The 17,926-nt window shown below is 31.1% G+C and overlaps 1 protein-coding gene across 1 annotated transcript; it reads right to left on the reverse strand.

The window, feature by feature from the left end:
- Positions 1-4,847: 4,847 nt before the first annotated feature.
- Positions 4,848-15,714, reverse strand: LOC122608948. Its single transcript, XM_043782016.1, has 3 exons — positions 14,959-15,714; positions 6,834-7,208; positions 4,848-5,112 (listed from the first exon to the last, which is right to left on the reverse strand). Exons 1-3 carry the CDS (start codon positions 15,712-15,714, stop codon positions 4,999-5,001), a joined length of 1,245 nt encoding a protein of 414 aa, XP_043637951.1. The 3' UTR covers positions 4,848-4,998.
- Between the last annotated feature and the right edge of the window lie 2,212 nt (positions 15,715-17,926).

The following is a 17,926-nucleotide window of genomic DNA, read 5'->3' on the forward strand; positions in this document are numbered from 1 at the left end:
AGAATTCATTTTTGTAGATATGTTATGAATAAAATAATGCAGACTTGTTGTAAAGAGGAAATTAGTGTTTTTTTTGTAGTATCTCGGGTAATTATTTGGTGGCTAATTAGTCGATCACAGCTTGGCTGAATGGCTACTATGTTTTGTTAATGGTCTGTAAGCCCACCTAAAATAACGTGTTGTAAGCCCGTGGCGTTTCAATTATTTTTATTTTTTTTAATCTTATCACACCTAGGCTTTTAACTACACATGATTGAATTAATGTTACTGTAAATCTATTGTTTTGTATGAGTTGTAGCAGTGTCAACAAGAATTAGTCTTGGTGGCTAGTTAGCGAATCACATCTTGGATGAATGGATGTCATGTTGTGTGAATGGATAGTTCACCTAGATTAACATCTTATAAGCCTTCGATGTGTAAGTTTTATGTTGTTAGGCGAAAGCTAAGAACTTCACATGTATGAGTAAAGTAACCTGGGCTTGTCTTAAAGTAGAGATGAAAGTTTGTGGGTTGTCACCAAATATTTAGTGGCTAACTAGCCAGTCACCAAATAGCCCTGTATGTATGTTACAGAAGCTGATATGTAAGCTAGTGTATGTTTTGTATCTATCTTCTACCAATATATATTGAATTATATGTGATACTTTTTTATTCTTGATTTAGGTTCTTTTTATAAAAATGTATCAGATACTCAACTCAATCAGGTGCTAAGCATCGGTTGCAACAAAACGGATTATTTGATTTCTTGTTAAAATCAAATGCTGAATACAATGTCTAGAAAAGTTAACCACTCGTTTGTGCTTTTTTTGAGAGTTATACCTTGATCGTCTACACTTCTTCCAATTTCAGGGCTAGGGCTGGGGTAGTCCTTTATGTTACACAAAGTTCAATTGAGGTTCTCATTTGATCAATGTAAGCTTTCCAATATTTACTTGAGATCAATTTGCTAATATGATTTTGGAGCTATAAGTTTGAGACTCTTATGCTACAAGCTTAATCATCAATAAGTTGTCAAGTATCGAGAGGGAAACAAGCATAATCATCAATGGAGGGGTTGATTTAGGGAAAACAGCTCTTTACATAGCAGCATAAGATGATTCACTCATTTCTCATTTTTTCTGTACCACTACCCGTTGATGCTTTTATTGGGAGATTGGATGATCTTTCTATGGGTTAGTGCTCACGTTACAGCTCATCGTTTGGATCATCTCATGACACATTAACACATACATGTATGTTGACAAGGTATTGCTATCTCTAATCTCTCGGTTCATGCTGTAAATAGATATATATTTTATTTATAGCTATATTATGATCTTATAAGCTCGAGCATAAATACTATATCTGTTGCCAAGAAAGGTAGGATGTTCCCTGTGGAAGTTATATTTGAGGGCTAACTACATAAAAAAGCATCTGATATGTCCATTTATATGCATATTCCCATATTGTTTCTAAGACGTTTTAAGCTTAATTATGTGTAAATTATATGTATATTCGATGCTTTGATGGTGTTGCTAGTGATTTCAGGCTTAGAACAGGTAAAATGGTTAGAAACAGCTGTTGGAAGACTTTAAGATGCATTGGGATGGTTCGTGGACGCATACGAGTGAAGATGGAATGGAAACTACAAGTTTTGGCTGAAAACAAGGTTGGTGCGTCGCACCATGTAAGGAGGTGCGGAGCATTTTCTATTCAGAAACTTGGAAGAAGTTGGAAAGCAGGGTGGTGCGACGCACCAACCCTGTGGTGCGTCGCATATCGGGCACCTGAAGCTTGGTGCGTCGCACCTGTAGGTCGGTTTTTGAAGACCTTTTGCAAACTCTATAAATACAAGGCCATAACCCTCCCATTCGACACACAATCACTTCTAGTCGACTTTAGGGTTCTTTGGGGGTATTCTTAGCAGCTTTTTCGTCCATCAAGGTCTAAGGGTTGTTCGTGATCTCCAAGGCATTCGGTTGTCGATTTTCTTAGCGTTTACTTGTTTTCTACACATTGGTACAATATGTTCTTCTATATTTTTACTCTTTGTGCTTTGTTTTTGATTATGAGTAGCTAAATAATTCGTCATCCACTGAGATGAAGTGATACATTGAATAATGGTTGCATAAATCTTTTGAATTCAAGTTGATTTGATTTAACGTTGTGTCGTAATCTTAGCTTATTAATTCTTTGTTATTTAACTCTCAATTGCGGATAGTTTTTGCATAACTTCAGTGGTAACTAGGTTGTGTAGAAGTTATTTTGATTTCTTGGTTAGAAGCAATTGTTTCTATGACGGGTACGGTAGGAAGTAATTGATAGTTAATAAGGGTTAACGGGTTAATGGTTGGGTACAATCAATAGACACAATTGTTATATAAATAACCAAAACAATTAATTGGCTAGGAAAGTTATGAAAGGCGTCTTGGGCTACCGGTCTTAGTAATGGAACTAGTTAATTAAGGGAATTTAATAAAGTAACGAATTTGACGGGTACGAGGTGAGTCTTTGTTAGTTCTCGGTTATAAAATCAACATAATTGAATTGTTTCTTCAAATATATGCAACCTAAATAATGTGTATCATGGAGTCGAAGTGGATGATCTTCTCATCTTATTTGATTCAAAACAAATTTCTTTTCGATAAATTCTACGGAATTTCTAACTCTTTTAATCAACTAACTTTCAATTTAAAATCAATATGACGTGGTGTCTTTAAAAACCAAACTCTTTTGAAATTACTTAAAACTCGCTAACTCTTATTAGTCTCCGTGGAACGAACCTTTACTTACTTCAATCTATATTACATACGAACGGGTCCACTGCCCGATTGTGTGTGGTAAACGATTCGGAGTATTTATAGGAATTTAATTTAACTAGATTTTCACACATCAGCATCCAACATTACTTTTAGTTGTTTTTGTAACCAAATCTGTTTTACCTATAAAAGGTAACTAACTTTAAAAAATTTGATTTTGGGGACATCTCTGTAAGTCTGTAACTTTGCCCATGTTGTTCTTTTCTGACGGCACCTAAAAGCCAGCTAACATAGAAGATCACCCTTTTTGTGAGTTCAACTGTCTTACCGAAACATAAGTCAGTCAAAGTTTCTTATTTCACAGATATTTTATGTAGTTTGCTCCTCCTTAAATGACGAAAACAGTTTCTTATTTCACAGATATTTTAGAACATTGTGAAACTTAAACCTTTTTAGTAATAGATAGTCAACATACATTACAGGTTATCATGTGATTTGTATCCATATTGGAAACTTAAAATATGAATAAATGTCAATCTTGTTCTGTTTCCCTTACTAATGATATTGATGAGGTCTTTCGGAGGACAAATTCAAGCAGCCAACTGGGGCAACAAGTAGTTTATCTTCATTCAGTAGGAAGACTTGTCTCTTTTAAACTTTTTACAACATATTTATATAGAGTTCTGTTACATACTAATGCATTATTCCATAATCATTATATTTATACAGAGTTCTGTTAGTGGTATGTTTCTGCTAGATGGTCAAACGGCTTTTTCTTAAAAGGCACATCAACCACAAATCCACGAGTATATACAAGTTGTCCACCATGGGACTAGAACCCACAACCTTTTGGTGATGGGTCAGCATACTATCACTATGACAACATTAGCTAAAATGAAAATGTGTTGAACCGTTTAATAGTCTACAAAAAGTGTAAGAAGTGTTATAACGTCATGAAAGGATTATAATTCCAGGTTGTGAACATCATCAATTCATTCACCGTCAATCTTCAACTTTAAGAGAGGTAAACACATCCAATAGACAGGATTTATACTGATATGTGTAAGCTATATATACAACATGTGTAAGTTATGATCCATGTGTAAGTTATGTTAACCCTGTGTAAGTTACCCTCGTGTGTAAGTTATGTTACCCTGTGTAAGTTAGTTTTAACCATGTGTAAGTTAGTTTTAATCATGTGTAAGTTATGTTACCCTTAAGTTATGTTACCCTGTGTAAGTTATTTCAAACCATGTGTAAATTAGTTTTAACCATGTGTAAGTTATGTTACCCTGTGTAAGTTAGTTTTAACCATGTGTAAGTATTACCCATGTGTAAGTTATTTCAAACCATGTGTAAGTTATTTATGTTACCTCTTGTGTATGTTATGTTACCCCTTGTGTAAGTTATTCAGGTGGCTCAAAGGAGAGATGGGTTGTTAAACTACATGTTTTTCTTGAGGTTGACCTCAAAACCCTGCCTAATATGTTTATTATGCTTTTCTTGGAATAAGTTGATATCTGTCTTTTATCTAAATGTGATTGGTGATCTTTTCTAAAAAAGGCTGTGACATATATCTGATTTCCTGCAGGTACTTAAAGAATTCAAGTCATATGTTACACATTCCGAAAAACTTGAAAAGTTGGTTGTTCAACTGGCAACTAGTAGCAGGGGGAAGTGGTGTGAAATCCGTTTAACCTTTAAGGGGATGATCTGCATAGAAGAGATTGTCTTCTATGTGTCTCGTTGTTTGTATGTTGACTTGTTGAGTGAAAATAAGAAAAAGCAAGCAACCATATTCAATTGTCATAAAAATGTATCAAACCTTCGTAAAAAAATGTATCAAGATCTTGTATGAATGTTGCTACTAGTAGACTTAATGTTTCCTGTCATGTTATTGTTTTTCTACTAGTTCTGCCTGTTAACATAGAATCGTTCTTGTCTCATGTGGCTCTTGTGGATAAAAAGCTACTTTGAAAATGTTTTGTGCGCGTGGACTTCATTTTATATTATGAGTAATTGATATTTAGTTTTTTTTTGCAATTATCGAGTCTTATTTTGATATTAACCTTACACATGTGTAAGTTATATAATTTGCATATGTGTAAGTTAGATATCAAAATCAAATAGTTATTCAGAATTCATCAGTTGTAAACTTTACGCGTGTATAAGTTATAAGATTTACACATTTGTAAGCTCATAATGCTTCATTCTTTCCATTATTCTTTTTAAACAAGACCACACAGAAAAAGAAAATCAGTTATTTTCCACTTTTTACAAGAGATTGTGGCGTGTGTCCTGACTTCATATGAGGTCGTTTTAACTTTTCATTTGAGGCTTCCTTCTCCGCCTTCTTCTTCTTCTGCGCATCTAACTGCATAAAACAATATGTCAATGTGATCAAAATGAACTGCAAAAGATGTAACTAGATATTCTTACAGTGGTAACGATCATGATTTTTTTAAAGCCTATCATATAAGGTATGATAAGGTAAATAGGTTATTACTCTTTACATAACCAGTTGTGTTGCAGCTTGTGGCTGGTATGAAACTGATCATCCTATAATGACCTTTTTGGTCTTTAAATGATGACGAAATCTGACATTTATTTTTTATCTCTAACTGATCATATGATCAGAAGTACTATCTGTTTGTTAAAATACTAAAATCTAATTATGAATTCAAGCGGTACCATGCAACTATTCGTAATATCCCTTCAAAAGTGCAAATTTCAACACCCAATACTACAAGGAAACTAAGTCGGATATCTAAAAGACTATTAGAGAATAGAGATTACGGAGAATGGTTATCATAATTGTTGAACTAGAATGTAATGCATCTTTTGTATTTTCATTTAGCAAGAAAATATTAACCATTCTGGATAAACGTACTTGGACCAATATAAAAGGTAAAGCAACTCCACCACTGGGTGAATTTCCAGAGCTATATAACTATTCGTTCCGTTTAATTAGATTTTGAAGACCTACATGCTTTATAATATAAAAGAAAACAAAATCAAAAACGAAAACATAACCAACCCATAAACTCAAAAAATAATCCCAATATAGATCATAGAAAATAGTTCTCACTTGATCTTCCAGTTCTCGCAAATAAGCAGTTTTTTTGTCAACTATGTTCTTGAGAGCAAGACGCTCACTCTATAACATCAAGTAAGAACATAACCTCAATAAATTAACTCCTGCAGAATTTATTGATATCTTGATGGACTTTGCTAAGACCTTTAACTCCTCAATATCGTTCAAACTAGTTTGAGTAAGACCTCGCCATTGTATTTCCTTTTTATATTTAGAAATAATATCCATAGCCATGAGAACATTTAGTGCATTATATACCCGTCGACGAATATTCTTCTTATCATATTGTTGCTGTGATAAGCATTTGAATGAAACAAGAAGGTCATTTAAGCATCAGATACGAAATTCAAAACTAAAAACTTAGACCAGTAGACAAAGAAAGTCCTGGTCTTAGATCAAGCTACTCCTAGTATGCATTCAACTTGAAATCATATATTCAATAACCAGCTAGTGAAGCACAAAGGACTAATAAAGGCTAAGCAACCTACACCAAATATGCATTCCCTTGACTATATACAATGATGATCCTTCTTTATAAAAATATACATATGTAAGTCTACCCTAGGTATACATTCACTTGATTAGATACAATATTGATGATATATTTTTATACATTAGTGATACTTTTTTATGGAAATGGACCACGTGTATGAGTGTTAGATCATCTAAATTGACAAATTGATGTAACAATTTGACAAATTGCTGCAATTAATGACAAATGACCATCTCAAATGATGACTAACAGTTTTCCGATAATATTTCGCCGGAAAACTTAGCGCCTGAAGTTGCTGGAAATGTGATATTTTCCAGGGAAGCTTGCCGGAAAATTGGTTGAAAGAAAGATCGAGGACATGATTATTTTTGTCACAAATAACACACATAACTTGTATGTATATACACAAAATAACATATATTTTATATGTATTTGATACATTACACTATAAACCCTAATTAGACCATACGTTAAGTTAAATAAAAATTAAAATTAAATTAAAAATTACCAAGTCGGTGGCATTACTAGTAGACACAAGATTAGAATATCCATCTTCGGAATTAGAATCTCTCCGTTTCCGAACAACGCCTCTCTGGTCCGTCACCAACGGTTCCTCACCGCCGGCGTCACCAAATCCGGCAACAAAGCTGCCAATTTTGAGCTCCAGAAGGATGGCAGAAGAAGGCAGAGAACAATGGCAGAGGAAGGCATAGAACGATGGAAACCTGATGGCTAGTGGTGTTGGTAGTGGGGGAGAAAGGAAGATCAGAGAGAACCCGATGTGTGTGTGTGAGGATTGATAGAAGTGAATGTTTATGACGAAATTACATAAGTACCCTCTCACAAAGATATTGAACGTGCGCCCTATGTTTAAAGATCCAATCTGAGCCGCTCAAAATTTTAGATCAGACGGCTAGCAATTGGTCCCCTGGACTTTTTTTAAAACTTGGACTCATTTTATCTTTCACCCGTATATGTATATATATATATAAATGGCAGCTAGTTAAAAAAAAAAAAAAACAAAAGCAACGGAAAATATAACGTTCATCAATCGGCAGTGAAACCGGCACGGTGGTCATCAAAACGCTCCCCACCCTACCGGTACCGGGAGGTCGGCGTGGTGTGCCAACCGGTACCGGACCAGTACCCCTCCCTTCCTTAGGGCGCTCCGTCCACTCTAATTTAAACACAGTTTGACAATAACCAAGTTACAATGACAAACAGAAGAAATCGAAGTAATGAACTGGGATCCCATGGCACCCGAATGACTACAAATTCAAATTAGTCCGACAGACTTATCAAATTGGCCCAAGTTTGAAACAAACAAAATCGTTGTTTGAATCCCATGGACATTATTCTTATCTACCAATAAACTAAAACAGGATTGCGATGTTTTTAAAACGACACATGGCGTGATCCTTGATCGACACGTGTCCTTTTAATTAATTAATTTATTTATATAAATTAGTTTTTCTAATTGTAAATAGATTCAATTTTTTTTATTAGACTTAGAGTTAAACTCTAACACTTGACTTATAGATACAAAACACATTATAACCTTATTTGATTGACCGTTTTCTTATTAATAAAATTGTTTCTTTTTCTTTCTTAGTTAACTCCTAATACTTATAATAATAATAATAATAATAATAATAATAATAATAATAATAATAATAATAATAATAATAAGTTATTAACATTGAAACTTCAAAAATTTGAGTTTACTATTCGAAATCACAAGGCTATTTGCCGTCATCTACTATGCTTACAAGTTCTGATTTTGATGTGATTGTAAAAATTTAAGATAAATCCAAAACTTTAACTAAACACATATTATATTTATCATTACTGGATATTATAACTTAGTTTCGATCATCGGTTTATTTAACCACAATTTATTTTGATAATCACAAATCATGTATGTGGCATATTCGAATTTTATTATGACACAATCTATATAACTACCGTACTACGGATATTATTAAGACTAGTAAATCTATATAAAACAACACATAGGATATATTTCGTACTATGCACAAATAGTTATATATCGTAATGAACTACTCGAGAATATTACTTATATTTCCTAATGAACTACTCGAGAATATAATACAATGAACTTTCACTTTCTGCTTATGTATCTAGGTATATGTGACAACCATATAAGTTGTTACGTTCATTGTCACGTTGTCGATTTGAAAGATTTTTTTATTGATAAGTACACCCAATAAACAAAATTTGAATGTTCATTACATATGAATACCACTTAATTGAATAGTTTATTATGCAATAACCATTTATGTATATTTGGTTACTAGATTTTAGACCCGTGTCCAACACTGGAAACGAGATTGACACGGGATTTACGATATTAACAATATTAGATCTCCATACATTTAATTCATAAAAGCTTACAATTTAAAAAAAAGTGTCGTAGTCATTCCACAAGGCATATGCTATATATAATAATTTCTCCATTATAAAATATTTTGAAACAGATGTACTCATAATGTGATATTATTAGAAAAAATAATTAAAAATTAAAATATAAACATATTTGTGATCCTATACTTGACAAGTATATGTATTTAATCATGATGCGCATTCATAACACGCATATGTTTATTTTCAATCACTTATTTTATGATAATATGATAACAATTAGGATTTTTTTTATGTTTTCTTTGATAACAATTAGGATTCTTCTAATATTTGTTAATAAATCATTAGGTTTTCAAATTATTTTTTGTAGAAAATATTTCATATGTTAAATTTTTTTTATTTAATTAAATGATTGTAAATTTAAAAAATTTCTCTCAAGTTAATGACTAAAAATAAATATAAATGAAGTATTCAAGGCTAAAAAGTGTAAATTATTGATGGAAAACAAAAAAGTGTAAATTAATGAGACTTTTTCTACAATTAATATAAATATTAATATAATAATATATTTGGATAATGATTATTATGATTTTTAATTTGTAGTTTATCTAAATGATGACATCATCAAAAGTATAAAATCAAACGATGTGATTGGTTAATTAATCATTAGTTCAACTATCTTATAATATATATCAAGATTTAAGATATTTTGGTACTATAATCCTTTGAACTTTGTAGATAAAATCAACATGTTTGCTTAAACGAGACCAAGCTCTTCAAACTTGTGTATTCGACCTCTTCAAAGTTCAAACTATCAATTAAGTTTATATTTAAGGCAAATATTCGTTCAAAAAGAAAGGGTTTAAGTCAGATATTGAAACGGTATCTCATTTTCTTCCACGTGGTACATGACACTGTAACTCATTCTAACTCATTATATTTTTCCACGTTTAGTGCATTCTACTCAGGTAGTAGCTCATCACCTATATTATTTTAACCACTTATTTATTTTGCTTATTTCTCTTTGCAAACGGACGTCATGCATGACTTATTCTACTATTAATTATTAGTATTATATAGATTATAAATTATAAATTTAAATATATAATATAATAACTATAACTATATATACTTTTCACTATTTTACAACCCTTTAATATAAACTAGATTTTAGATCCGTGTCCAATACACGAGGTTTATGACATTATTTATATTAAATATTAATTTATATAGGACTAAAATTTAGTTCACTATAGGGGTTTACCTGGGTTCTAGTCTACTTCCTACATTTGTGGGGTACATTAATAGAGATTTTTTGAGAGTCATGAGTTTCATCTCAGACATTCGTGTAATTTAGAAGTATGAGTAAATTAGATAGCCGTTAAAAAAAGTAAAAAAAATTAATCTATATATCAAAACTTTGAGTTTATATTGAAATATTTTTTAAAATTGTTTACTATGACATGATTAGAAATATTTGAATTTTATAAAATCATAACATGGCCGTAAATGTTATAGATTTTGACACACGTAACGATATTTGAATACTAAAAGATATTAATAGGTCACTATCATTTTATTTTTTCTTTATGTTACATATGGTACATTACCTTTTTATTTTATATTATTAGAAACAATATCTTATCATTAGATTAAACATATCCTAAATATTTCAGAATATGATAATGTTGTATATGTTTTCTATAAGAATTCTATTTTATATGTTTTTTTTCAAATATGTGTCATGATAATTAATGAAAAAAAAAATTAAAAAAAGAGTAATTTTATTATTACAATATTTATAATCTTAATATATTTAGATTAAAATTTATTTATTTATAATTAATTTTATATTTATATGATATAACATACTATTAATGTAACACCCATCATTTAAAAACAAGGATTTCCAAAAACTTTCGCCTAACGGCGTCAAAAGAAAGCGTAAGTAAACTTTAAAAGTCCAAATCAGCAAAATCTGTTTGATTTATTCATTAAATGGTGTTACCAGTCATATCATCAAAATAAGTTCAATGGAAACCCATCGGTTGCCCAACATTAAACAACCAACTACATTGTTAATACAAGTCATTATTATCTAACATAAAACAAATGTCTAAAGCAAGCAGCCTCTATGGGTAAACTATAGCCAGCTTCAAGATCATCTACCTATTCCTCACATCTTCCAACATCTATCTGCTCACTATGTTGGACCTAAGGGAACAACATATTTTAAAAGAGCAAGTGTTAGCTAACGAATTAGCTAAGTAAAATAACACATAGTTCATAAAACGTTTGTCCATTTAAAACATTATATAAAGTCATATAAAGTCGTTAAGGCACATATCGTCAAACATATCATGTCACATACATATCATAGCATCAACATCCTTTATATTAGGATGGGTCATCCTAAATGTGCCTAGTCATCTTTTGCATCTTCACATATCACATCTAAACATCTTTATAGTTGTGACATAAGTCACGCATCTCATATAACATATGCATCTTTATAAGTGAGACATAAGTCATACCCGACCGGATGGACAACCTTTCGGTAGTACATCAATGTCGTTAGGGAATGGCAAGCCAACCCCTGAGTAATCCGTATGTACAAGACAAGTGAGGTTGGTAAGACCTCTCGTATTACTCTTCACGTTGTACCTCGTTGCAAAGTGCCACCCAAGCAACCACATCAAACATACTACCCTGGCAAAGGCACGTACGGGTTAAGCTTAACACTTTCATCTCTGTAAAATAGCTTGAGCATTTTCATCACATATAGTTTTGATGTTCCTGTTACCTACACATTAATCACATATCACATCACATCTCATTAACGTTTGGGCCCTTAAACGTGCACGTGTCATGACAACTTACAAAGTCTAGAGAACTAGATGTACAAGCCATGTAATCATCATATCTCACATTCACATTCACACATGCACATTTACATATTAAGCATCATTACATATCAAGCATGGTCACATGATGTACATTATCATATATCTCATGTCGTGATCACCATATGTCATTGCATTGCATATATAATTACATATCATCTTTCATTGCATAACACATTTAATCGCATATCATATTTCATAACATTTCAAGCATTGCATACCAGTTCATGGCCTTTCATTAAAGAACATATTATCTCATATCATTGGGGTATCATTTCAGGCTTCAATATACATTTACATAGCTCATATCACCTCCTATATAATCCCGAGTACCCATAAGCAAACAAGATATCATTAGGGGAAGTTATTATATGAAAACTATATTTTTGTTGAACCCTCAACGTGTCAAAGTAGTGTATCTTACCTTGATACAACTTACCAACGAGTTAAGAGTATTTTATATTGCTTGCTGAGTGCTCCCGACAACCTAGAACGAGTATAAGATTGAAATATAAACTAAACGAAGCATTTTGTGCAATCTGGGTATCAGGTGCGCCGCACCTCTCTAGTGGTGCGTCGCACCAATCAACTAAAAACTCAGATCAGATACAAGTGCGTCGCATATCGGGCTTCGATTGAAAATCCATTTTCCCAACCTGGGGTGTGGTGCGTCGCACTTAGGGTGCCGACCATCAACTCAATTTTTAAACTTGCTCTAAACGATTCCCATTCGATCTCAAACTCTTAGCCCGACCGGGAGACATAAAAATTGACCTCTTTGACAACACTTTTGATGACTTTAATCCATCAATCAATCCTTTAATCCTTTTCAACATAAATCAATGATTGAATCACCCGAAAAACATGAAATCGGTAAATGTTTAATCAATTAACCCAACCCAAACCCTATGGCCTGAATTGAATACTCATCTATGACTCATAATATCAGATCCCAAAGAGAATATTACCTATATTACCTGTAGATGACTTAGGGGATTCAAGATCTTAACAAAACTCGATTGAAACGACACGAAATGGTGGAATCTTCGCTTGGAAAGGGAGGGGAATGGGCTGGGGGTTCTCACACACACGTTGGAGCAGCGTTTGTGTTAATTAGGGCTTCCTAATTGCTTACTAACCCCTAGCCATCAGCCCATTATGTTACACTTGGGACCCCTCAACTTATAAACTTGACTTTCTTAGCTTATCTTTCTACCGGGAGTCTTAACGATCTAACAAGAACTTAATTACTTAACGTCACTTTGATTACTTTCATTAAACATATCACATTTACATATTCATATTAAATACATAAGCAATTAATCATCTAATCACATATAACGCAAGTTTACTTAATGAACCTAACGTTAACTAACGGAAGGTCAAATAGTCAAACACAAAAAGTTCGAGATGTTACAATTAAGATATATATAAATTATTATTTTATTAAATATATAAAATCATTATTGTATTAGATATATATTAGCTGTTTTTATTTAATTATTATATTAAAGTTATGTGAAATTTTCATTTAAAAACTAAAATTTCTTTGAAAACTAGAAAACTGACCAAAACACATTGATATGAATTTAACACAATGTGTTTTAATTGTGTTTATATCTAAAACACATTGTGTTTTTATTGTATAATCTAAAAACAAATTATGTTAAATTTTAAATCATAATGACAATAAATCTTATCTTTATCCCGTGTAAGCATGTGTAAACATAAAACCACTTTTATATAGAGGATTTTTAATAAGGTTTTTTTTATTAAAGGTTTGCAATTTTTATTAAATAAATATTAAAAAAATAAAAGATTAATAATGAGAGAGTATTAAGCTAAAAGAGGGGATTAGGGGTGTCAAGTGTACCCCAACCCCCTCTTTTAGTTATATTACTAGTGCTTAGGTCCGTCCATTGGACAGGTTGTCTTAGGATATATAAATCTTATAATAATTATGAAACAATAAGTGTATGACCAATATCAAAACTTAATGAATACGAAAAATAAAGAAGAAACATATGAAAATTACCTCTATATAAATATTGATTCCATTTTTTTTTCAACTTTAATTAAATAAAATGAGAAACAAAAAATGTATGACCAATATCACAACTTAATCAATACGAAAGCTAAAGAAGAAACATATGAAAATTAACTTCATATAAATATCGATTTCAATTTACCTTTTTTTTCAACTTTAATTAAATAAAAAGAGAAACAAAAAGTGTAAAGTATATAATTTAAAAAATATACATACCAATTTATCAACAAAGACCATCTTGAATATTTTGATTTTCTTCGGGTTATAATAATAATAACATAAAAATTTAATAATAATAATAATTAAATATGAACAAATTATATATATAAAAAAAAACTTTTTGATAATCAATCATAGTTTTTTTTGCTGAAACTATGTGAGAATTTTTTTTTAAGTGATTTATAAAAAGATGATAATAATAAAGATTTTTTTATAAGATTTTTTTAATTAAAAATTAGTTATTTTTTATTAAATAAATAAAAAAAATAAAGGATTAATAAGGTTAAAATATTAGACTAAAGGTGAGATTTTGAGTTATCGAATGTATTCGAACCCTCTTTTAATTATATTTTTAATTATATTATAGATATATTGATTGGAATTGAAATGCCAACATCCAGAAAGTCCACGGACCACGAATGAAGTCAGGATTTATCGCACACAAACTATACCAATCCATACACATGCTTTAATTTATATTACTTATTTTGTTTCTTTTGAACTAACTTTTCCAGTTTTCCTCACTACATCGAAATTATATATATAATATACGGAAAAAATGAGTGGTGCTTTTTTTAGCTATTGTGAAAAACCCTTTTTTTATTTTAAAACCTCGTTTATGTTTTTCTAGATGTATAAAAAAAATGTGCAAAATTTTCATTTTAACACTATGTCACTATTTTTACTTCTCCTAAAAAATATATAACTTATAGCTAGCCAACATGTATGATACGCGTAACAACTTCAATTTTATTACACACATGTACATACATGCATCATATCACACGCATCTTAAAATAAACATACACACTTGTATCATTCCCCTATATGACAATCACGTGACAATCATCCATGACATTGATATATAATTTTTTTACAAACTACACATATATTATATATATATATATATATATATTTATATTTATATTAATCATTTTATACTATATATTATATTATATATATAATTATATATTATCGTAATATACACATCACCATATTTGTGTCACTAGCTTGCCACAACCAAGTTAAGTAGCTAAATCAAATTCCGATGATTAATGGTCATCGAAAAAAGATAATCACACCATTAATGGATTATTCAATTCAATACCAATTGTGTCATTGAATGTTGAAGCACCAATTCCTGGATCAATCGCTTGCGATTCATAATCCATTGTGGACGCTGCATCAGTCCACAACCGGGAATCATCAAACTCTGGCAAATTAGCATTTAGATTCCCGGTTGAGGACTTAGGGTCCACAAAATTATCTCCAGTTTTGTCATGAATAATGTTATTATAATTACAATAATAATTATTATTATTATAATAACCACCCACGGCCTGTCCGTTGAGATCAGGTATCTCAACGGGGCTTTCCACTTTTACCCTCATCATCTGTTGCTGTTGTTGTTGATGCATGTATATTTGTATTCTCCTTTCAAACTCTTGTTGCTTTTTCATTTGCTCTATGGCACGGTGGTACCTCGCCTCCTTTGCCGCCTCGGTGACGGCGGGTGGTGGTGGTGGCGCATTTTCGGTTTCTTCAGGAAGGTTAACATGAGCATTGGGTCCATATAATCGTCTAGCAGCTGAATCATACGCTATAGCCGCTTCACGAGCCGAATTAAACGTCCCGAGCCACACTCGGCTACCACGGTTCGGTTCGCGGATTTCCGACACCCATTTACCCCAAGTCCTTTGTCTAACACCTTTATATGTACAAGAAGCATTTTCTGGACCACCTTTCCCTCTCATGCACCCTTTTCTTGAACTCGCTTGAGCCATTTTTCGTTCTTGTTTCCTTCCACTACCACCATTGTTTCCAACGGCATGAAACATTTTGTGTCTATTTTTTTTTTTTTTGTGTTTGTGTGAATTTTATCACTTGGGAATTGGTGTACGGAGAAAAACAGAAGGGGGAAAGCAGGTGACTTTATAGGGTGTAAGCACTAGTAGATAAGTGTGTTAAATTGTTGTGCATGTTTCATTTAAAGGAATATACGTGTCTTAGTAGAAGGAGAGTGAAATGGCAATGCATGGTAATGCACACGTGTTTTTAGAATGTGAACATGTTGTTTTTGATCATCACCACTACACTTCATTCTATGTTCAGTAAAGGCCAGTAGTATACTCCTCCATTTCAGAATATAATAAATGTCTAACCAAATGTGTATGGATATATTTTTTCAAAAAATATATATAATTATTATACTTTCTATAATAAAATATTATCTATATCTATAACTATTAAAATTTGTTGTGGTTAATTAAAAATAGTAATATATATTTATAATTATATTATAATAGGACATCTTCAAATAAAAATAGGAATATTGGTTTTAAACGGAGGTAGCATGTTGTTAACTTTTTCGCTTTCGATTTCTTCGTCAGTGAGGTCATAATGTTGGAGAAATAAATGTCTGTTCAAAGTGTTCTTTGACCAACAATATCACATCATATATGTTCTTTTATCTATTTTTTTAAGCAGCAAATCATATTCTTTATATCGGAGAAGGTGTCCAAGACTAATTCTTTTACTAGACCGAAAGACAAGTGAACACAATTGGATTCGACCTGTACTTTAGTTTGTCTTTCTGTTACTCGTTTCTATGAGGACGAGTCGCATCATGCTTTTTTTCTATTTTATTTTTTAAATATGTAAGTATAGAAATAAACTAGATTTTAGACCCATGTCCAACATTGGACACAAAATTTATGACATTATTAATATTAGATATTGATACATGTAACTCATAAAAGTTTATAAAGTGAAAGTTTAAGATATAAGTAGATACTGCGTGTTCAATTAAAATGCCAAGAATGTTAAGCTTATAGAAAGAAAACTAATGTAACAAAAGAATATTGGAAGTATATACCCTCTTTCATCATTTGAAAGACTAATTTATAGACGAAATTTGTTGTAGTGTTTTTTGTCTTGTCATCTTTGTCACATATTAGCACCTTAAAGCCCCTTCTCGACTTAACTCGAGATACTACAATGTACAATTGTTCGTGTGTGAAAACCGGACTTTATAGATAGAAACCAGTTTTAATAACATTGTAAAAATAATTATTTTAGTTATTTGTTTTTTATTAACTAAATAAAATTATGTATAAACTAAATGATGAAATCAGTTAGAGTCAATTTGATGAAATCGAGCCATATGATTGGTTAATAAGTCATTAGTTCAACTGTCTTTTAATATATATTAATATTAAAATTGTACAATTACTACTAAAATCTTAATATATTTACAATAAATTTAATTTATTTTTATATAATTAATTTTATATATATGATAGAACATATTATTGGATATATATTAGCTATTATTTTAATAGATAAATATTAGCTATTATTTTATCGGATATATATAAGCTATTATTATTTATTTATTATATTAAAACTATTGGGTAAAAAGTGTAAATTTGTGATGGAAAACAAAAAAGTGTAAATTAATGTCAAAATTGAAAAAAGTCAACATTTAGAAATCAAGAGTTATGATTGGTCGATAAGTTATTAGAGCAACTGTGTTTTAGTATAATAAAAGATAAATGTGAGTTTAGGGTTTGTTTAGAGGGGAAGAGTATTTTGCTGATGTGTTGCTGATTAAGATTAGTCCTTTTCAGACGAACATGTAATATTAGCGCTGCCCCTAATATACATCAAAATTATGTTATGGGTTTTATGTTATGTGTTATTCATTTCGGTTTCAGTATGGATTTCGGGAGTAATTTCAAAAATCTACAAATTAGGTTTCTTGCTAACATCCAAAATTAATATAGGGGTTTTGTCTTTTGAGGATTTTGGATGTTAATTAAGGTTGATATAAGGATACTGATGTGTTTTATTTTTAAGATAAACAAAATGATTTTTAATTATGAAAACTAGCACTGATTTTGAAATTTATAAAATATTGTACAAGTAAATACCTAAAACAAAACACACAATTACGGGCAGAGAACCCGATCAGATGTAACATAGTAAGTGATAAGATACAAGATCGTTCGCAGGGATGCTTGCATTACCTAGTCTAATTAAATGTATAAT

Source organism: Erigeron canadensis, chromosome 7, assembly GCF_010389155.1.
Source record: "Erigeron canadensis isolate Cc75 chromosome 7, C_canadensis_v1, whole genome shotgun sequence".
NCBI classification, from domain to species: domain Eukaryota; kingdom Viridiplantae; phylum Streptophyta; class Magnoliopsida; order Asterales; family Asteraceae; genus Erigeron; species Erigeron canadensis.